This window comes from Coregonus clupeaformis, chromosome 1, assembly GCF_020615455.1.
Source record: "Coregonus clupeaformis isolate EN_2021a chromosome 1, ASM2061545v1, whole genome shotgun sequence".
In the NCBI taxonomy this organism is placed as follows: Eukaryota; Metazoa; Chordata; class Actinopteri; order Salmoniformes; family Salmonidae; genus Coregonus; species Coregonus clupeaformis.
Genome location: NC_059192.1, coordinates 1812028 through 1831148, shown reverse-complemented (window position 1 = coordinate 1831148; position 19121 = coordinate 1812028). Strand labels below are relative to the sequence as shown.

Below are 19121 nucleotides of genomic sequence, written 5' to 3'. Positions count from 1 at the left end.
CTTTGGTGCGAAAAGTGCAAATCCCAGAACAACAGCAAAGGACCTTGTGAAGATGCTGGAGGAAACAGGTACAAAAGTATCTATATCCACAGTAAAATGAGTCCTATATCGACATAATCTGAAAGGCCGCTCAGCAAGGAAGAAGCCACTGCTCCAAAACCGCCATAAAAAAGCCAGACTACAGTTTGCAACTGCACATGGGGGACAAAGATCGTACTTTTTGGAGAAATTTCCTCTGGTCTGATGAAACAAAAATAGAACTGTTTGGCCATAATGACCATTGTTATGTTTGGAGGAAAAAGGGGGTTCTTGCAAGCCGAAGAACACCATCCCAACCATGAAGCACAGGGGTGGCAGCATCATGCTGTGGGGGTGCTTTGCTGCAGGAGGGACTGGTGCACTTCACAAAATAGATGGCATCATGAGGAAGGAAAATTATATGGATATATTGAAGCAACATCTCAAGACATCAGTCAGGAAGTTAAAGCTTGGTCGCAAATGGGTCTTCCAAATGGACAATGACCCCAAGCATACTTCCAAAGTTGTGGCAAAATGGCTTAAGGACAACAAAGTCAAGGTATTGGAGTGGCCATCACAAAGCCCTGACCTCAATCCTATAGAACATTTGTGGGCAGAACTGAAAAAACATGTGCGAGCAAGGAGCCCTACAAACCTGAGTCAGTTACACCAGCTCTGTCAGGAGGAATGGGCCAAAATTCACCCAACTTATTGTGGGAAGCTTGTGGAAGGCTACCCGAAACGTTTGACCCAAGTTCAACAATTTAAAGGCAATGCTACCAAATACTAATTGAGTGCATGTAAACATCGGACCCACTGGGAATGTGATGAAAGAAATAAAAGTTGAAATAAATCATTCTCTCTAGTATTATTCTGACATTTCACATTCTTAAAATAAAGTGGTGATCCTAACTGACCTAAGACAGGGAATTTTTACTAGGATTAAATGTCAGGAATTGTGAAAAACTGAGTTTAAATGTATTTGGCTAAGGTGTATGTAAACTTCCGACTTCAACTGTACATATGGGAGAAAGGAGAGAACAGATATAAGAATTTAGGTACAAGAAAACAATAAGAGAACCTCAATTAGAAGTGTCTATAGTATTGAGAGAATTTCAGTGGGTATTCCAAAACGAGCGACAGTAATAAGGAAACAAATAGGCACAAATAGATTTACCCAAATTGGTACATGATATTCGAAGGTGGAGGCGCAGACCGGGAGAAAAGATAACAGTCAGACCATGATTATTAAAACAGTGGTGGGTGTAGAAAATAGTAATAACATAGAAGGTAGGAGAATTTAGGATAAGAACTAGGCGTCCAGATATAGACAAGTAAAAGAGAAAAACTAAGAAGGAGAAATTAGGGAATAAATGCCAAGATGAAGATTAGAACGGGAACCAGCTGCATTTAAGTATAGGATAAGGGGATATACAATAGTGGAGTACACAGTGACAGCAAACATAAAAATAATAACGTATGATATAGACATACTGAAAGACAGGAAAAGAAGGTATAGGAATTTAGATACGAAAAACCTAGATTAAGAAAATAGAACGTAGGAATATGTGATAAAATAGGTTGGGGTCTAGTGACCCGAGGCTGAATAAATCATTGGGAAAATACCTAAGCACAGGAGAAGAAAGTGGTTTTATAGGTTTGAGATAAGATAAGGGAACAAAGAAAAATAAGAATATAATACAGAAGCAAAGGAAAGCGAGTGTGTTATCTTAATGGTAAGTGAAGCAAGGGGACAAAGAGAATAAAAAGAGTATTGAAAACACAAGGGATAAAAACGCATTGTTGGAAAGAAGCAGAGTATGAAGATATATTAAGGAGAGAGATACCATTAACTGAGGGATAGAAAAGCTTTTAGCTGAGAAAGCTAACAGAAATAATTTACCTTGCATCCTAACATAAACACTGAACAAAACATAAGATTAGCAACAGGAAGGCCAAGAATACAAGGAGTAGGGATGGCAGAAACACCAGTAGAAATCATGAAGGGAAGGTTACCAGTGAGTAAAGAAGAGATTGGAAAAATCTCTGATAAATGGGAAAAAATAACCAGAAAAATGGCAACTAAATGGCCAAAGGAAGGGACGTTTGATGTGGCAGTTTGTGAGGAAATGGAAACCATAATACAGAACTATAGAGCAGGAGAGAATGGGGAAAAGAGAAGGAAGAAGAGAGGGAAAGAGAGACATTTTGAAAATGTTCTGGGAGGCCTAGTTTCAATAGCAGGGAATTTAGAGTTAAAAGGAGGAGAAAGGAGGCCACAGGCTTCCACCCCAAAGAAAGGAAGGGAACCACACTTGGACATGGACGGCTATGGGGGACTGAGGGGCATAATAGCAGACTGATATGAGGTTTATATAGTGTTGTGGGAAACCAGGTTAGAGTTAGTGGATAAGTGACTTGGTGCCACAGAGTCTTCATTCCTTATGTCAAAGTGATCTTAGAATGATTGATGGACAGGATATACTGACTTGGGGTAAAGGGTAATAACATCAAAGAAGGGAGTGCCCACTGATGGGTACGGACGAACAGAAACTGACAGAGCAGGGGAGAGACATTCAGAGAAAACTGAGACAGATGCAGCTGGAAGAGCTGACAAGAAAGGACCAGACATACCAAAATGGTGAACCGGGAAGGTTTCTAGGTGTCTGCTGGGGGTGCAATCAATCAGGACATAGAAGAAGGGATTGTCCTACCAACCCATGGCGGCCTAGGATAACATAGTAATTAAAGTGGCCTCCCTGTGAATGGAGGTTTTGTTTGTTTTGACTATAATTTAAAAAAGAATTGTTCACCTGGTAAAGTAACGTTGGACGGAAAGACAGAAGTAGAGGATGATAGAGATTGTAGAGGGTTTTCTGGCTTAAAAGTAAAGTAGGTTAATTGGGAAATGAGAAATGTCGAATTGAATTGTTTGAGTAGACTGGAATTAAAATAATGCCTTCTAGTAATGTGAATGCAAATATGTTTTTAGTTATTGGTGGTTTGTGGATAGATTTTACTAATGCCATGATTGAGTCTGCGGGTGAAAGAGAGTCATGCTCGCTGGGCTATATTGAGATGTAAGGTACACAGTGGGATATTTGAAGCAGAGGTCTGAATAGGTGAATCTGAAAAGTTATTTGACAATTTCTAATTATTATTACTCAATTCTATAGTTTGCGTAACACCAGTAATTTATGCAAACAGTTAATGAATTCTAAAACGATAATCTGTTTCTGGTACGTTGAACAGTGGATGGCAGGTAGTTTTTACTATTACGCTGATGGGGCAGCACCAACTTTTTGAAGGTTCTAGATTTGTTAATCAACATGTTTATATTTTAAACTAAATCAATGCGACAGGTTGTGGAGATTAGATTATCGGAAAGGGGTTATGGGTTTGTTTATTATAAAAGGTGTTTATTCCCTTAATTGAACACAGTATTATCTGATGTGTTTTGAGTAGGATTCTTTCTTCCAGGATTGATGGAAGTCCCGTACAGTATGTATGTTAAGGGAAACGGAGGAGACAACGTCTCAAACTATTTTTTAAATTGATGCCTGGGATCAAATATCACTGATTCTTTATGCGGAGTAATTGATTATATTGGCGACTGAATAAAATATGACATTTAGAGGGGTGACAGGAACAATATAAGGCGAAACAGATATTTCCTATGTCGTTGATCCAGTGACGATACCACGATAATTTGACATGGGAGCAAATGGAGCCAATTTTGGGGTTGAATAATCCTTGTGTGAATTAGAGACAGTGGAGTCTAAGGGTAATCAATTAGGGATGCTCCTTGCAAACTCAGAGAACCTTGGGTGATTTTTATATTGTGAGAGATTTTATGTAATCTTATTCTGGAGTAGTCACAAGGAATTAGATTGAAACAAACTATTATTGATGTGAGGTAGTACAGTGTAATTATCGGCATCATGTTTTGGGTGTAATTACTATTTTTGGATTGCTGATTATAACCGAATGTTAACAACATGTCAACTTTCTGTTCCAGGAGAACGGGGGTTTAATTATCTCTCTCTGTGGAAAGATTCCCGAGTCTGTGGGCTGGGGGAGCAGTTAGTTCAATCTTAAAGGGACACACACATGGAATTTTAGAAGTTTTATTTTATGAGTGAGTTCTACGTAAACGCATGTGATTTCTTTTTGAATGAACTGTAATGAAGTCTTGCTGTACACTTGGGATATGTAATGTATGAAATATTTTGACTGTTGTTAATGATTAGTCTACTATAGAATGAAAAACTTATTTGAAGGATTTGAATGACTTCTGACCTCTGTCCTGACATTCTAGTGTGATTTGATCACCCACTCTGAAAAGCCAAGAGACATTAAATTATTAATTTAAGGTCATTTATTATACCGAGTTGAGGGTCATTTGTAATCTTGATAATTAGGAAGAAGTTTATAGTTAATGGTCGTATATATGATTCGGACCATGACAAGGACAGAGAGAGAGCGCTAGTCCTGAATGAGGGAAATGTGTCAATTTTACTATTTCCTTGAATTACCTTATGGGATACGATTAAGTTAAGATATTATCAAAGGTTGTCATTCTAATTTCATTTATTATTTTGGTTTAACAGGCAATGTTTGTTTGTTTTTTGAACTCATGAATCACGATGTGAGTCATGTGTCCAAAGGGGGGAATTACTGGTCCCCTGGGGCATTTTGCTAAATATGCAAATTGTATTAAGAATATGAGCAGTGGTAATTAATGTGTTATGGGTTAGATGGAATGTGTTATGTGCAAATATATTTGTGACCAGAGACAAAGTAGAAAGGGGGCCTGTCTCTGAAACTGGTGGACTACAACAAGCTGCAAGAATGTGCACTTCCTATGCTCAGGGCTTCTCCTGACTGATGAGAACACATGGTACAGTAGCATACTTTGTCTCACCTAAGAATGTTCTTATGACTTTCTTCCCATGGGTGAAGGCTTCTTTGCCCAACCGAGCAGAAGAATCTGAGCGTTGTCTGCACCCTGGAGACTTTGTGGCAGGAAAAGACTACAGAAGAAAGAGCTGGAAAGACCCTAGGTGGAGGGGCCCGTACCAGGTGTTACTGGCTACCTTGATGGCGGTGAAAGTGGCAGAGACAGATACCTGGATCCATGTGTCCCACTATAGGAGAGTTCCAACCGCAGAAGAGGAAGATGGCCCCGCCATTGGGTAGCATTGTCTTCTTTTGTGTGTATCTGTGTCTGTGTGTCTTTGCAGTAGTGACTCCGAGCTTCCCTATTGGTACGCTGCCAGAAGGACACTCTTCGCAGACCGATGTCGATGGATTGAGAGGGACTCTGCATGATCCGGAGACCCTAGTGACGGAAGAAGGTCCCAAGCCAAAGAGACCATACATCGTCACCCAGGCTTCACCGACGGCTGTACGGATAGAGGGGAGCTCGACCTGGTATCATCTAAACCCCTGCACCAGAGTACCACAAGGAACACGACGACCTAGAGATGAGGGAGCTGAGATTGCTGGAGCTGGCCTGAATCAGGAGATGGGGGAGGATGGCAATGGGAATGCTACTGATGAGCTAAGTGCTTTTGCTGATTCTCTCGACGGAGGGACAGACCTCCAAGAACATCCAAGACATCCAAGATCATACAAGACCTCCAAGAATTTCAAGATCTTTCAGACATTCAAGACGCACCTGACTTCCCAACCATTGATTTCTCTGTCTTTGTCTTGTTCCCCTAACAGAAATTGAGATCTAACTTGCTGATCCCGTGACTCTGTGGTGAAGTCGACAGGGTGATAAGGGGCGTATATTAGAAATTGGTATTAAGAATAATTGGTAAAACATAATAATTGATCATATAGTCAATGTTTTTATGGATTTCTTGGATTGGAAATTAACTCAACTAAACTGTTATGATCTGACCTCTCTCAAGGTTACTACAGATAGTGTCTTGATTCATAGCAGGGATAATTCGGTCAAGAACAGTGTGAACCTCAACTGGCTGAAGAGGAGCAACAAAGGGGTTGAATAGGGTCCTGTCCAGCACCACTTCTACCAAGAGACCTGAATAAGAACCAGCATCCAATCAAAGCTATCAACTGCCTTTTCTCTCATGCATTTTCTCTCAGGAGTGTGACAGGAGTCCATGTGGAGTGGGCATGAAGAGAGATCTGTTCAAATACAACATCTCTCATGATGCTGGTATACTGGTTGGCAAATGGACAAAACATAATGGGGGTAGAGGTGGTGGCGGCTCAGGTGAGACATTGAAATTGGGACATTGTCATGGGCAATCCAAGTTGAACTATGAAGCTATCTGAAGAACATAATGAAGAGACGCCAGAAGATTGAGTGCCGGGGAAAGAAGGGGTTGTTATTTGGGGTATCAGGTTGATTAAGGTCTACACACTGCTACATTTATAGTAATTTAGACTAAGAATGCATTGAGATACTGATCTGTGGTTATTCTCCTTATGAGGAAGCTAATACTACAATTATGGATAATTATACTGTATGTTAATATAAATGTACATTCTGCCCGTGTCAATGGGTGCTAAGTTGAGGGTTATAACTTTGAGTGATAGGACCAATGTGAATCACTAAGAATTGTCATTCTAAATATGTTTTAGATAATACATTTGATTATGATTATGAGTTGTAAGCTGACTAATTGATTTGAGTAAGTTATTAATATGTTAATAACTAAAGATGTTGAAACTGCAATTAATGTATTAGATATTGATATTGATTATTTTGATTGTTATACTACTTGTGATATGGGTAAAGAAGTTATGTGAGCTAAAGATGTTGACACTATTCTCAAACATGCCCAGGTATTGCGTATACAATCGCAAGATAACTGCCTTAAATAGATATTATGGTTAAAACAACGCTACGTTAGTTTTAATGTGTTAGGATACATATATGGTTTATTTTGAGTAAAAACTTTTGAATCTTACTGTTTGAAAAATATAAAGTTAATGCAAGGATTGTGCCTTATATCATGAACATGTTGATTTTTATGTCACAGTATTCATATATTAATCACTATATACATTTGAAGTATTTGGATGTATTGATATGGGACTATTAAGTCCCAAAGGGGGGAATGATGAGGATCTTTCATTTAGATAAACAAAGTTAATCACAACATGACGAACGTGGAGCCAGGGTTAAACATGGGTACATCTCTGTTGCTAGGCAAGAACTTAATTGGTTCCTCTCACTGGGTTTGTGTGTGTGTGAAATGGGGATCTGACCTTGGGTCGAATTCCTCGCTCTTACCTAATCCAAGGCTGTCCTGATTTATCAGTGACTGAAACCAGAGTGTTATCCTTTGCCTCTATCCTAAGGCATATTACGGGAATGGAGTTAGGGTTGAACAGAGTTCAGGCTAAACCCTTTGTCTCTCCTTGGGCATCTTCTTCATAAATTACAGCATGACGGGAGGGGATAGAGGGGTTGGGCTTGGGTATGTTTGAGAGCTTGATTGTGGACCTGCCATGTCCAAAAATCAATCTCCAGGTCAAGCCAGGGTGAGCCAGGGTTGAACAGAGTTCAAACTGAACATGATTATTTTTACATGACAGGGCTGTTATTTGTGCATACAAAGGAGGGGAAGTCAGATTTTGCCACTATCATAGACTAAGGAAGTGGGCGGAGCGGTCAAGAGGGGGAAACTGGAGACAGTGGTGGGAGAACCCAGGAGGGAGGGGTTAAGCTAAAATGTATGTAAAATGACTATATAAACTGAGAGCTGGGAGGTAGAAGGGAGATGATTTGCAAACTACCTCGGCTTTGTCTATTGGAATAAAGTATATCTTAATTCTACAAAAACTCTGAAATACTTTGGTTCTTTGATCAGTATAAGGATGAATTTGCCACATCAAGTTCAAGTCACAGACACATCTTAACATCAACTGTTCAGAAGGGACCGTGTGAATCAGGCCTTCATGGTCAAATTTCTGCAAAGAATCCACTACTAAAGGACACAAGAAGAAGAGACCTGCTTGGGCCAAGAAACACGAGCAATGGACATTAGACTGGTGGAAATGTGTCCTTTGGTCTGGAGCCCAAATTGGAGATTTTTGGTTCCAACCGCCGTGTCTTTGTGAGACGCGGTGTGGGTGAACGGATGATCTCTGCATGTGTAGTTCCCACCGTAAAGCATGGAGGAGGAGGAGGTGTTATGGTGTGGGGGTGCTTTGCTGGAGACACTGTCTGTGATTTATTTAGAATTCAAGGCACAACTACCACAGCATTCTGCAGCGATACGCCATCCCATCTGGTTTGTGCTTAGTGGGACTATCATTTGTTTTTCAACAGGACAATGACCCAACACACCTCCAGGCTGTGTAAGGGCTATTTTACCAAGAAGGAGAGCGATGGAGTGCTGCATCAGATGACCTGGCTTCCACAATCACCCAACCTAAACCCAATTGAGATGGTTTGGGATGAGTCGGACCGCAGAGTGAAGGAAAAACAGTCAACAAGTACTCAGCATATGTGGGAACTCCTTCAAGACTGTTGGAAAAGCATTCCAGGTGAAGCTGGTTGAGTGAATGCCAAGAGTGTGCAAAGCTGTCATCAAGGCAAAGGGTGGCTATTTGAAGAATCTCAAATCTCAAATATATTTTGATATGTTTAACACTTTTTTGGTTACTACATGATTCCATATGTGTTATTTCATAGTTTTGATGTCTTCACTATTATTCTACAATGTAGAAAATAGTAACAATAAAGAAAAACCCTTGAATGAGCAGGTGTGTTCAAACTTTTGACTGGTACAGTAAGTATTCAGACCCTTTGCTATGAGACTCGAAATTGAGCTAAGGTGCAACCTGTTTCCATTGATCATCCTTGAGATGTTTCTACAACTTGATTGGAGTCCACCTCTGGTAAATTCATTTGATTGCACATGATTTGGAAAGGTGCTCACCTGTCTATATAAGGTCCCACAGTTGACAGTGCAAGTCAGAGCAAAAACCAAGCCATGAGGTCGAAGGAATTGTTCGTAGAGCTTCTTGACAGGATTGTGTCGAGGCACAGATCTGGGGAAAGGTATCAAAAAATGTCTGCAGCATTGAAGGTCCCCAAGATCACAGTGGCCTCCATCATTCTTAAATGGAAGATGTTTTGAACCACTAATACTCTTCCTAGAGCTGGCCGTCTGGCCAAACTGAGCAATTGGGGGAGAAGGGCCTTGGTCAGGGAGTTGACCAAGAACCCAATGACAGAGCTCTAGAGTTCCTCTGTGGAGATGGGAGAACCTTCCAGAAGGACAACCGTCTCTGCAGCACTCCACCAATCAGGCCTTTATGGTAGTTGCCAGACGGCGCCACTCCTCAGTAAAAGGCACATGACAGCCCATTTGGAGTTTGCCAAAAGGCACCTAAAGGACTCTCAGACCATGAGAAATAAGATTCTCTGGTCTGATGAAACCAAGATTGAACTCTTTGGCCTGAATGACAAGCGTCATGTCTGTAGGAAACCTGGCACCATCCCTACGGTGAAGCATGGTGGTGGCAGCATCATGCTGTGGGGATGTTTTTCAGCGGCAGGGACTGGGAGACTAGTCAGGATCGAGAGAAAGAGGAACGGAGCAAAGTACAGAGAGATCCTTGATGAAAACCTGCTCCAGAGCGCTCAGGACCTCAGATTGGGGCGAACGTTCACCTGCCAACAGCACAACGACCCTAAGCACACAGCCAAGACAACGCAGGAGTGGCTTCAGAACAAGTCTCTGAATGTCCTTGAGTGGCCCAGCCAGAGCCCGGACTTGAACCCGATCGAACATTTCTGGAAAGACCTGAAAATAGCTGTGCAGCGACGATCCCCATCCAACCTGACAGAGCAGGAGATGATCTGCAGAGAAGAATGGGAGAAACTCCCCAAATATAGGTGTGCCAAGCTTGTATCGTTATACCCAAGAAGACTCGAGGTTGTAATCGCTGCCAAAGGTGCTTCAACAAAATACTGAGTAAAGGGTCTGAATACTTATGTAAATGTGACATTTCAGTTTTTGTTTTTATACATTTGGTAAACATTCTAAAAACCTGTTTTTCATTTGCCATTATGGGGTAAAGTGTGTAGATTGATGAGGAGAAAAAACAATTTAATCAATTTTAGAATAAGGCTGTAACATAACAAAATGTGGAAAAAAATCAAGGGGTCTGAATACTTTCCGAAATCACTGTATAAGTTATATTCTTCAAGAATCAATGGGTGTGTGTAAATAATTTACAAGTCAAAAGAATTATGACAGATAGACGCTTTAAATCAGAGCTGCCGGAAAACGTGTGGCGAGACCGCATTTGCCCATTACTTCTCACCACTTTCAAAGAAAGCAGCAGCACCAACCAGGCCAGTTCTCAGCGCATTTTTGCATTCCAGTTCAACATTTGCTCTGTCACAGTCTACAATTGAAGACTACATGCAGAAAGGTTGTGCTATTTGTATTTGAGCGATATGATTCGCCGTTCATTCAAGCACAACTAAACTCCCGCAAGTGACAACTTCTCGAGCACTTGAGCAGTACAGAAATTGATACGTTCACACAGCACAAGCAAGCTGTCCAGAGTAAAAAGAAGCGCCCATCTACTTGCTAACCTTATTTATTTTTGGGAAAGTGATTTATCTGTCTCCTGAGGGGGAAAAGGTGTTGTCGTGCCCTCTTCACTACTGTCTTGGTGTGTTTGGACCATAATAGTCCACTTCAGCCCCGTCGATGTTAATGGGGGGCTGTTCAAAAATGTCTCAAGGTTTGTGCCATTCATCCGCCGCCATCACCTCATGTTTCAGCATGATAATTCACGGCCCCATGTCACAAGGATCTGTACACGATTCCTGGAAACTGAACATTTCCCAGTTCTTCAATGGCCTGCATACTCACAAGACATGTCACCCATTGAGCATGTTTGGGATGCTCTGGGTCGACGTGTACGACAGCATGTTCCAGTTCCTGCCAATATCCAGCAACTTCGCACAGCCATTGAAGAGGAGTGGGACAACATTCCACAGGCCACAATCAACAGTCTCATTAACTCTATGCGAAGGAGATGTGTCTCGCTACATGAGACAAATGGTGGTCACACCAGATACTGACTGGTTTTCTGATGTATCTGTGACCAACATATGCATATCTGTATTCCCAGTCATCTGAAATCCATAGATTAGGCCTAATTTATTTATTTCAATTGACTGATTTCCTTATATGAACTGTAACTCAGTATAATCTTTGAAAATGTTGAGTGTTGCATTTATATTTTTGTTCAGTATAGATTACACCTAGTCATGGACTATAAATACTTTTTGCCTGGAGATTTTCCATTGATCTTGCTTTTTAGTCCAGGACTAAGCTCAATCTGTGTCCAGGAAAACCTCCCCATAATGTTTAAATTAGTGGAATGGGATGATGTCTTGCATGAAAAAGCATGTTTACATTACATCTGTTGTTGAAGTACAGTAGATCAATAAAGCTACAGTACTCTAGCAGTAGTCAAGCTGCTTATGCTGAAAAGTCTTGTTATTGCATAGGTCAAATTAGCTTTAGAATTTTCTGTCTTTTTCAGCTTTAGACAAAAGCTAATATTTCACTTAAAGCTTAATTTCAATTGAGAAAATCTACAAAATAAATTGACCCACCCTAGTCCTTATTGATAGAGATGCATTTGACATTACACAGCAATAAGCATACTTTAGCCTATTTCTTTATAGCCACTATGCTGCATCAGTTGGGCTACAGGTGATAATGCGGTAACACTTTATTTAGATGCTCTATAGACTATCTACAGACTATCAGTAACATTTCAACTAACCAGTGTTGGGGAGTAGTGAACTACATGTAGTTCAACTAGTAATTTAACTACATTTTGCAGTAGCTTGGTGGTAGTTTAACTAAATTCAAATATAGGTAGTGATTTCAGTAGTTAATTACTTTTTTTTGCCATGTAGTGGTGTAGCTAACTACTGGAACTACACACTACTTTTTTTGCAAATAGAAAATAAAATATGGGTGAAGTAGACAATAATTTCCTTTTTTTTCAGCATCACCCCTGTCCAATTCTCACTTGAAACATAGTTTTTGTATTTAATATGCTAAATTACACATTCTGTTAACATCTTACTCCAGAGTTATCTGTTCTTGCAATTTGTAGTCTATGACATTTCAGATTTAGATATGATCATTTATTACGAAGTAGTTTAGATGTAGTGAACTACTTTTTCAAAGTAACTTTAGTTGAGTAAACTATATTTTTCCTCTCCCTATGTATTAAGGGATGATGAATTTTAGGTGATTGGTGATTGGTTTACCTCCAGCACTTTGCCTGTGATAAACTGCTGGCACGCCTCGCACTTGACCCCAAAATGGATCTGGTAGTCCTTCTCACAATAGGGTGTGCCATCCCTGTGCAAAGAGATAGGAGAATACAGATAGACTGCATTAGAATAGGATAACATAGAATAATATCTTTCACTGTGTCTGCAAGTATAATGTGTGTATGTTATGTGTATAGAATAAAAATAGAATAGAGTAGAATAGAATAGCGGGTTTTACTTTGTCTGCAAGTATACTATGTGTGTATTCCATTTTGTGTGTAAGCATGTTGTGTGTATAATAGTTGTGTTAGACTTACTTGCTGATGTACTCCCCGGTGAGGACCTTTTGACAGGCCTTACACTTGAAGCAGCCCAGGTGCCACTGTCTCTCCAGAGCTAAGAGAGCCTGACCATTCTTAATGTCTCTACCACAGCCCGTACAGCCTGTAAAACACACACACGTTGGCACGGACATACGTTGGCAAAAACACACACACACACAATGGATTAACATATATTCAAAACCTATACACTAGGTGGTGGCAGAGGCTCAATAGCCATGGCTTATTAATGGGTGCTTCAATCTTCCATTGAGGTATATTATATTTTAACACCATCATTGCAACACTTAATTACCAAAAGCTTATCCAGGCGTTCTACAAATAAATAAATCACCTCTTCCTAAGCTCCCAGTCATGTCATAGGATCCCAGTGTCATCCCATGACATGTGGGATGACACGCTGAGTATAAAGAGGTTGAGATGATGACATAAGGAGAATCAGCATCCCTTATTTATGGCTAACCCTGTATATAAGCTAACTGGCAACACAGAGAGAAACCAGGGTCATGTTCATGGGACACCTAACAGAAGAAAACAAACTGAAACAGGAAGGCACTGCCTGGACTTGGTCCATTAAGCTATTTTTAAAGGTCCAATGCAGCCTTTTTAAAATCTCAATATCAAATCATTTCTGGTAATAATTCACTTTATGCATGCCCACTAGCCTATGTATTTCCGCAAAAATTCCAGCCAGCCCCGGATTTCCGGTATTGTGCATTCTCATCATCTTCGATACGATAGCTAGCTACAGGCTAGCCAGCAGGGGAAAGCAACAATTGTCAGGTAGTCAAACAAATCTTAAATTTATTTTGTTATATTATTGTTCCAATATAGCCTAACCTCAAAAAATGTGTTCAAGCAAGGCCTCCTCCAAGTTCAACTCTGTGTTGAGCTTTCACACTTTTCACAACTGCACTGGAAAATTTGCCGTGAGAGATTCAACATCACCTCCCATACAAAGGTCTGCAGCCGCCACTTCCAAAGTGATGACTTGATCGAGCCTTCAACTCCCACTGGACGTCGGCTACTCAAGAAGGGAGCTCTCCCCACCCTGTTTCAGTGGAATGACTACTCAGTTCGAGCGCCAAGACCTGGGGTATGGCAAAGGAGAGAGCGACCAACTTATGAACTGGCTAAGGTGGATGAATGACTTCCAACACCTGTATCATGATTATTGTTCAGCTGCCGACCTGGCACTGGAGCAAGGCGAAGATCTCCGTAAGGAGGTAGAGCAACTGAGGAGACGTGGAGGAAATGTCTGTCCGTCTGCGATTCTGTTTGGAGCAATTTGCTGCCTCCGACACCGGCATACGGTTCTAGACAAGGTAGGTTATGATAATGGTAATAATAATGTAGAGAAGAGAGGATAAAGAGTGCTGCTTTGCTTCTATAAAATTAACAATATATGGTATCAAAAGGTAATTGAAAACAAGGTCTAAATAGACAGACCAAAACAAGTTGTGGGTTGAGTAGAAACAATGTGTAAAAATAAGCATGCAACAAAGTAAGTAAAAACCAACCTAAAGAAAGGCTTTGTTAATAAAGGCTTTTTAATTTTTGCACAAAAGGATTGCCTTGATCTTTGTTGCAGGCTAACATAATTTTGCTCTCATCATTCCTTAATTTATCTGCATTTGTCTGGTGTTAATTTGTTGCCCTGGTGGCAATTAAAGGATCTTGTGTCTTATGCCACGATCACACCGACAGCATCATTGCGTTTTGGTACACGAGAAGTACATTCATTTCCAATGGAACGCTGCGTTTGCCTTGCAGCATTGCGTTGCAGTGCGTTCTGTGTGGTGCATACGTTGGATTTATCGAACGTACAGTATGCATAAAATTGTATGCGTAGACGGCTTGACAGAAATGGTAGCAGAAGGTGAATGTTGAATTTTTGTTGTACACATATCCAGATGATGCTGCGTACCATTTGCGCAATGACGCTGTAGGTGTGATCGAGGCGTTGTATACTCCTGGGAAGTACTGCCCTCTGGAGGCAGTTAACAGCACCTAGGATTAGATATCAATAACATCATTCATCATAATATTTCCCACTTCTGACATACACTCACCGGCGAGTTTATTAAAATGGATCGCTCCTACAGACTCACTAGTCAGGTGGCCGTGGCTTGTTATATAAAGCAGGCCGACAGGCATCAAGGCATTCAGTTACTGTTCGATTGAACATTAGAATGGGTGAAACGAGTGACCTAAATGACTTTAAGCGTGGTATGATCATCGGTGACAGGCGTGCCGGATCCTGTATCTCAGAAACAGCCGCCCTCTTCCTGGGCTTTTTACACACACAGTGTCTATGGTTTACCAAGAATGGTGCGACAAAAAAACAAACATCCAGTCAGCGCCATTCCTGTGGGCAAAAACAGCTCATTGGCAAGAATTGTGCAAGCTAACAGGCGGGCCACAAACAGGTAAATGGTGTGCAGAATGACATCTTGGAATGCACAACTCATCGATCCTTGTCATGGATGGGCTACTGCAGCAGACGACCACACCGGGTTCCACTCCTATCAGCTAAAAACAAGAAGAAACGGTTCCAGTGGGCACGCGATCACCAACACTGGACAATAAAAACATTGCCTGGAACATGACAGTGACTTCAGTTTACTTGAGTGGCCTACACAGTCCCCAGACCTCAACCCAATAGAGCGTCTTTCGGATGACATGGAACGGGCTGTTCGCAGCATGAATGTACCACCGTCCAATCTGTAGCAACTGCGTGATGCCATCATGTCAGCATGGACCAACATCCCTGTGGAACGTTTCCGACACGTTGTAGAATGCCCCAAATAATTCAGGCTGTTCTGGAGGCAAAGGGGGGTCCAACCCAGTACTAGATGGGTGTACCTAATAAACTGGTCGGTGAGTGTAGGTTTACAAAGTATGCCCACCTAATGGCCTTCTGGAAGCTCATCGAACTGGCATCCCACAACATGGTACGTGTGACCAGAGCAAGGGCAGCTACAAAGAGGAATGAGGAGGTCACACTACCAGGAAATGCAAAGGTAAATTAAAGTAGTGTTAATCATCAAAGCTACAACTGACCATAGACAAACACATAAAGGCTAAATGCCACTTTGACAAGCTTGATGCTACTTGATTCTACTTTAAGCCATTAAACCAATCATGATAATGAATCCTCCTGGGTTAGGGAGGGAAGTTATAGGTGCATGATTTATCTGCCCTCTGGATGGTTGATGGTTTTAGTTATAATTTTCCATATTCATGCATCTTAATCCTTTTTTCCAAAAGTCACAGTCCCTGCAGTCCATAGACATGTTTTTCCCTTTCATGACCCATCTTTCACTGGGTCTTAAGTAGAGCGATCTGGCCCACAGATTCAACATCCACCAGTCGACTGTGAGCTGCATCGTGACAACATAGTGCAACTTTCTTTACACAGTTCTTGGGTCAGTGTGTATCTGGATATCCGAGGAAGCAGTCAAGGCTCACTTGACAGAGGAATTCAAGGAATACCCAGACACACAAGTGGTGATAGACTGCACAGAGGTGCGTTGTAAAAACACCACATTTTCTCCTGCTTCAGAGTGAAGTCCCACTGCACCTTCAAGGCGATGATTGTCATGGCACCTTTGTTTCAGCCCTTTACAGAGGTTCTGTCAGCGACAAGGAGATCCTGAAGCAGTCAGGCATTGTGTCTGTGCTGAAAGCAGGGATGGCCTTAATCGTGGACAAAGGTTTCCTTGTGGACGACTGTGTGCCCTGCAAGGTCTACAGACTGGCTTTCCTCTCAAGGAGGGTACAGATGCCAGCAGCAGAAGTCAAGGAGACACAATCCATTGCTGGGCTGATCCATGTGGAGCGACTGATTCGCAGAGTGAACGAGCACAAGCTGTTTGACAATGTCAGTCCTCTCTCCATCACTGGGAGCATCAACCAGCTAAACACAGTTGCCTGCCTCCTCATCAACTACCAGAATGGGCCCTTGGTCAAAGCATGGGCAAAGGACTAGTGATGCTGTCAATTTCAGTACTATTAGACTGGTAACTGATTGCCCTGTTTTTGCGTCTGCTTCAGTGCATTTAGAAAGTATTCAGACCATATACTCAGTACTTTGTTGAAGCACCTTTGGCAGCGATTACAGCCTCCAGTCTTCTTGGGTATGATGCTACAAGCTTGGCACATTTGGGGAGTTTCTCCCATTCTTCTCTGCTGATCCTCTCAAGCTCTTTCAGGTTGGATGGGGAGCGTCGCTGCACAGCTATTTTCAGGTCTCTCCAGAGATGTTCAATCGGGTTCAAGTCCGGCCTCTGGCTGGGTCACTCAAGGACATTCAGAGACCCGAAGCCCCTCATGCGTTGCCTTGGCTGTGTGCTTAGGGGCTTAGGGTTGTTGTCCTGTTGGAAGGTGAACCTTCGCCCCAGTCTGAGGTCCTGAGCGCTCTGGAGCAGGTTTTCATTAAGGATCTCGCTGTACATTGCTCCGTTCATATTTCCCTTGATCCTGACTAGTCTCCCAGTCCCTGCCACTAAAAAACATCCCCACAGCATGATGCTGCCACCACCATGCTTCACCGTAGGGATGGTGCCAGGTTTCTTCCAGATGTGACGCTTGGCGTTCAGGCCAAAGAGTTCAATCTTGGTTTCATCAGACCAGATAATCTTGTTTCTCATGGTCTGAGAGTCTTTTAGGTGCCTTTTGGCAAACTCCAAGCGGGCTGTCATGTGCCTTTTACTGAGGAGTGGCTTCCGTCTGGCCACTCTACCATAAAGGCCTGATTGGTGGAGTGCTGCAGAGATGGTTGTCCTTCTGTAAGGTTCTCCCATCTCCACAGGGGAACTCTGGAGCACTGTCAGAGTGACCATCGGGTTCTTGGTCAACTCCCTGACCAAGGCACTTCTCCCCCAATTGCTCAGTTTGGCCTTGCGACCAGCTATAGGAAGAGTCTTGGTGGTTCCAAACTTCTTCCATTTAAGAATGATGGAAGCCACTGTGTTCTTGGGGACCATCAATGCTGCAGACATTTTTTGGTACCCTTCACCAGTTCTGTGCCTCGACTCAATCCCGTCTCTGAGTTTTACAGACAATTCCTTTGACCTCATGGCTTGGTTTTTGCTTCGACATGTACTGTCAACTGTGGGACCTTATTAAGACAGGTGAGCGACTTTCCAAATAATGTCCAATCAATTGAATTTACCACAGGTGGACCCCAATGAAATCGTAGAAACATCTCAAGGATGATCAATGGAAACAGGATGCACCTGAGCTCAATTTCGAGTCTCATAGCAAAGGGTCTGAATACTTATGTAAATAAGGTATTTCTGTTTTTTATTTGTAATTATGGGGTATTGTGGGTAGATTGATGAGGGGAAAAAATAATTTTATCAATTTTAGAATAAGGCTGTAATGTAGCAAAATGTGGAAAAAGTGAAGGGGTCTGAATACTTTCCGAATGCACTGTATGTTCAGTGTTGCAAGTCAACAGCCTGTGTTTAACAGCTACATTCAGACCCTCTCTTGAAAATGAATTCCATTATGTGGGCCTGCACTCCACTATTTTGTCCAGTGTTCTCACTAACAAATCAACATGTTTCCCCAAAACATTTGACGTCACGATAATTTTATCTACATCAAATCAAGTCAAATCAAATGTTATTTGTCACATACACGTGTTTAGCAGATGTTATTGCGGGTGTAGCGAAACGCTTGTGCTTCTAGCTCCGACAGTGCAGTAATATCGAACATTGTTGGATTCAGGGGATAAAACAGTTAACCACTGTGCTATCTTTCATAGAAATAAGCTAGAAATGATCGCAGATATAGCGAATATTTTTTAAATCTTTTAACATTTGACCTAGGAGATCATTAGGCATTTCTGCAAGTTAGAGGAAAAAAATTAATGGTCAGCCTTCTCGTTGATTGCTTACCAAACTTGGCGGTCTCTGTGGATGCGCTGGATCAGCATGTCCTCCAGGGCATACACTACAAAGTGGTGATGCCCCAAGCCAAGGGGCATCTGGGTGGATAATAAATCCACAGGGGTAATAGCTGACATTCCGGAGAACATAGTATTCCTCCACAGCAGCAGACTTCATCTGCAGACCTCTCTTCATCTCTGCAGACTGACGAGTTCCACTGAGGATTCTGTCAGCCAGGTGTTCTGCAGAACTCTGCTCCCTCACATGACAGACATCTCTGAAGCAGGAGGATGTTATGCGTGGCTTGCGAAGGTGATGCCGCTCCAGCAATAAGCTCTGTTCTTTCGTAGCACTGTCAACTTTGTGGGCCGTTTCCAATGTAGTTGCCAGTGAGCTCATGTGTATAAATTCATGCTCTCTATGGACAAATGAGCACACAGATGGGTTAAGGCTGTAACCATCAAGTGGCAGAAGTGGTGGAGGGGGGGCATCTTCATGCGAAGTGATGTTGATAGCTGTTGTAGCAGCAGCCTGCCTGGACTTCACCAATGGCAGAAT

At 42.0% G+C, this 19121-nt stretch overlaps 1 protein-coding gene across 6 annotated transcripts in view; it reads right to left on the bottom strand.

Annotated features, from left to right (window-relative positions):
* Positions 1-19121, bottom strand: part of LOC121568072 (actin-binding LIM protein 1) — a 182707-nt gene that overhangs the window by 59505 nt on the left and 104081 nt on the right. For all 6 annotated transcript variants that reach the window (XM_041878674.2, XM_041878655.2, XM_041878646.2 and 3 more), the window contains exons 5-6: positions 12643-12769; positions 12320-12413 (exon numbers count right to left, since the gene is read on the bottom strand). In XM_041878674.2, the coding sequence (XP_041734608.1) occupies positions 12320-12413; positions 12643-12769 (221 nt within the window). The remainder of the gene's footprint in view (positions 1-12319; positions 12414-12642; positions 12770-19121) is intronic.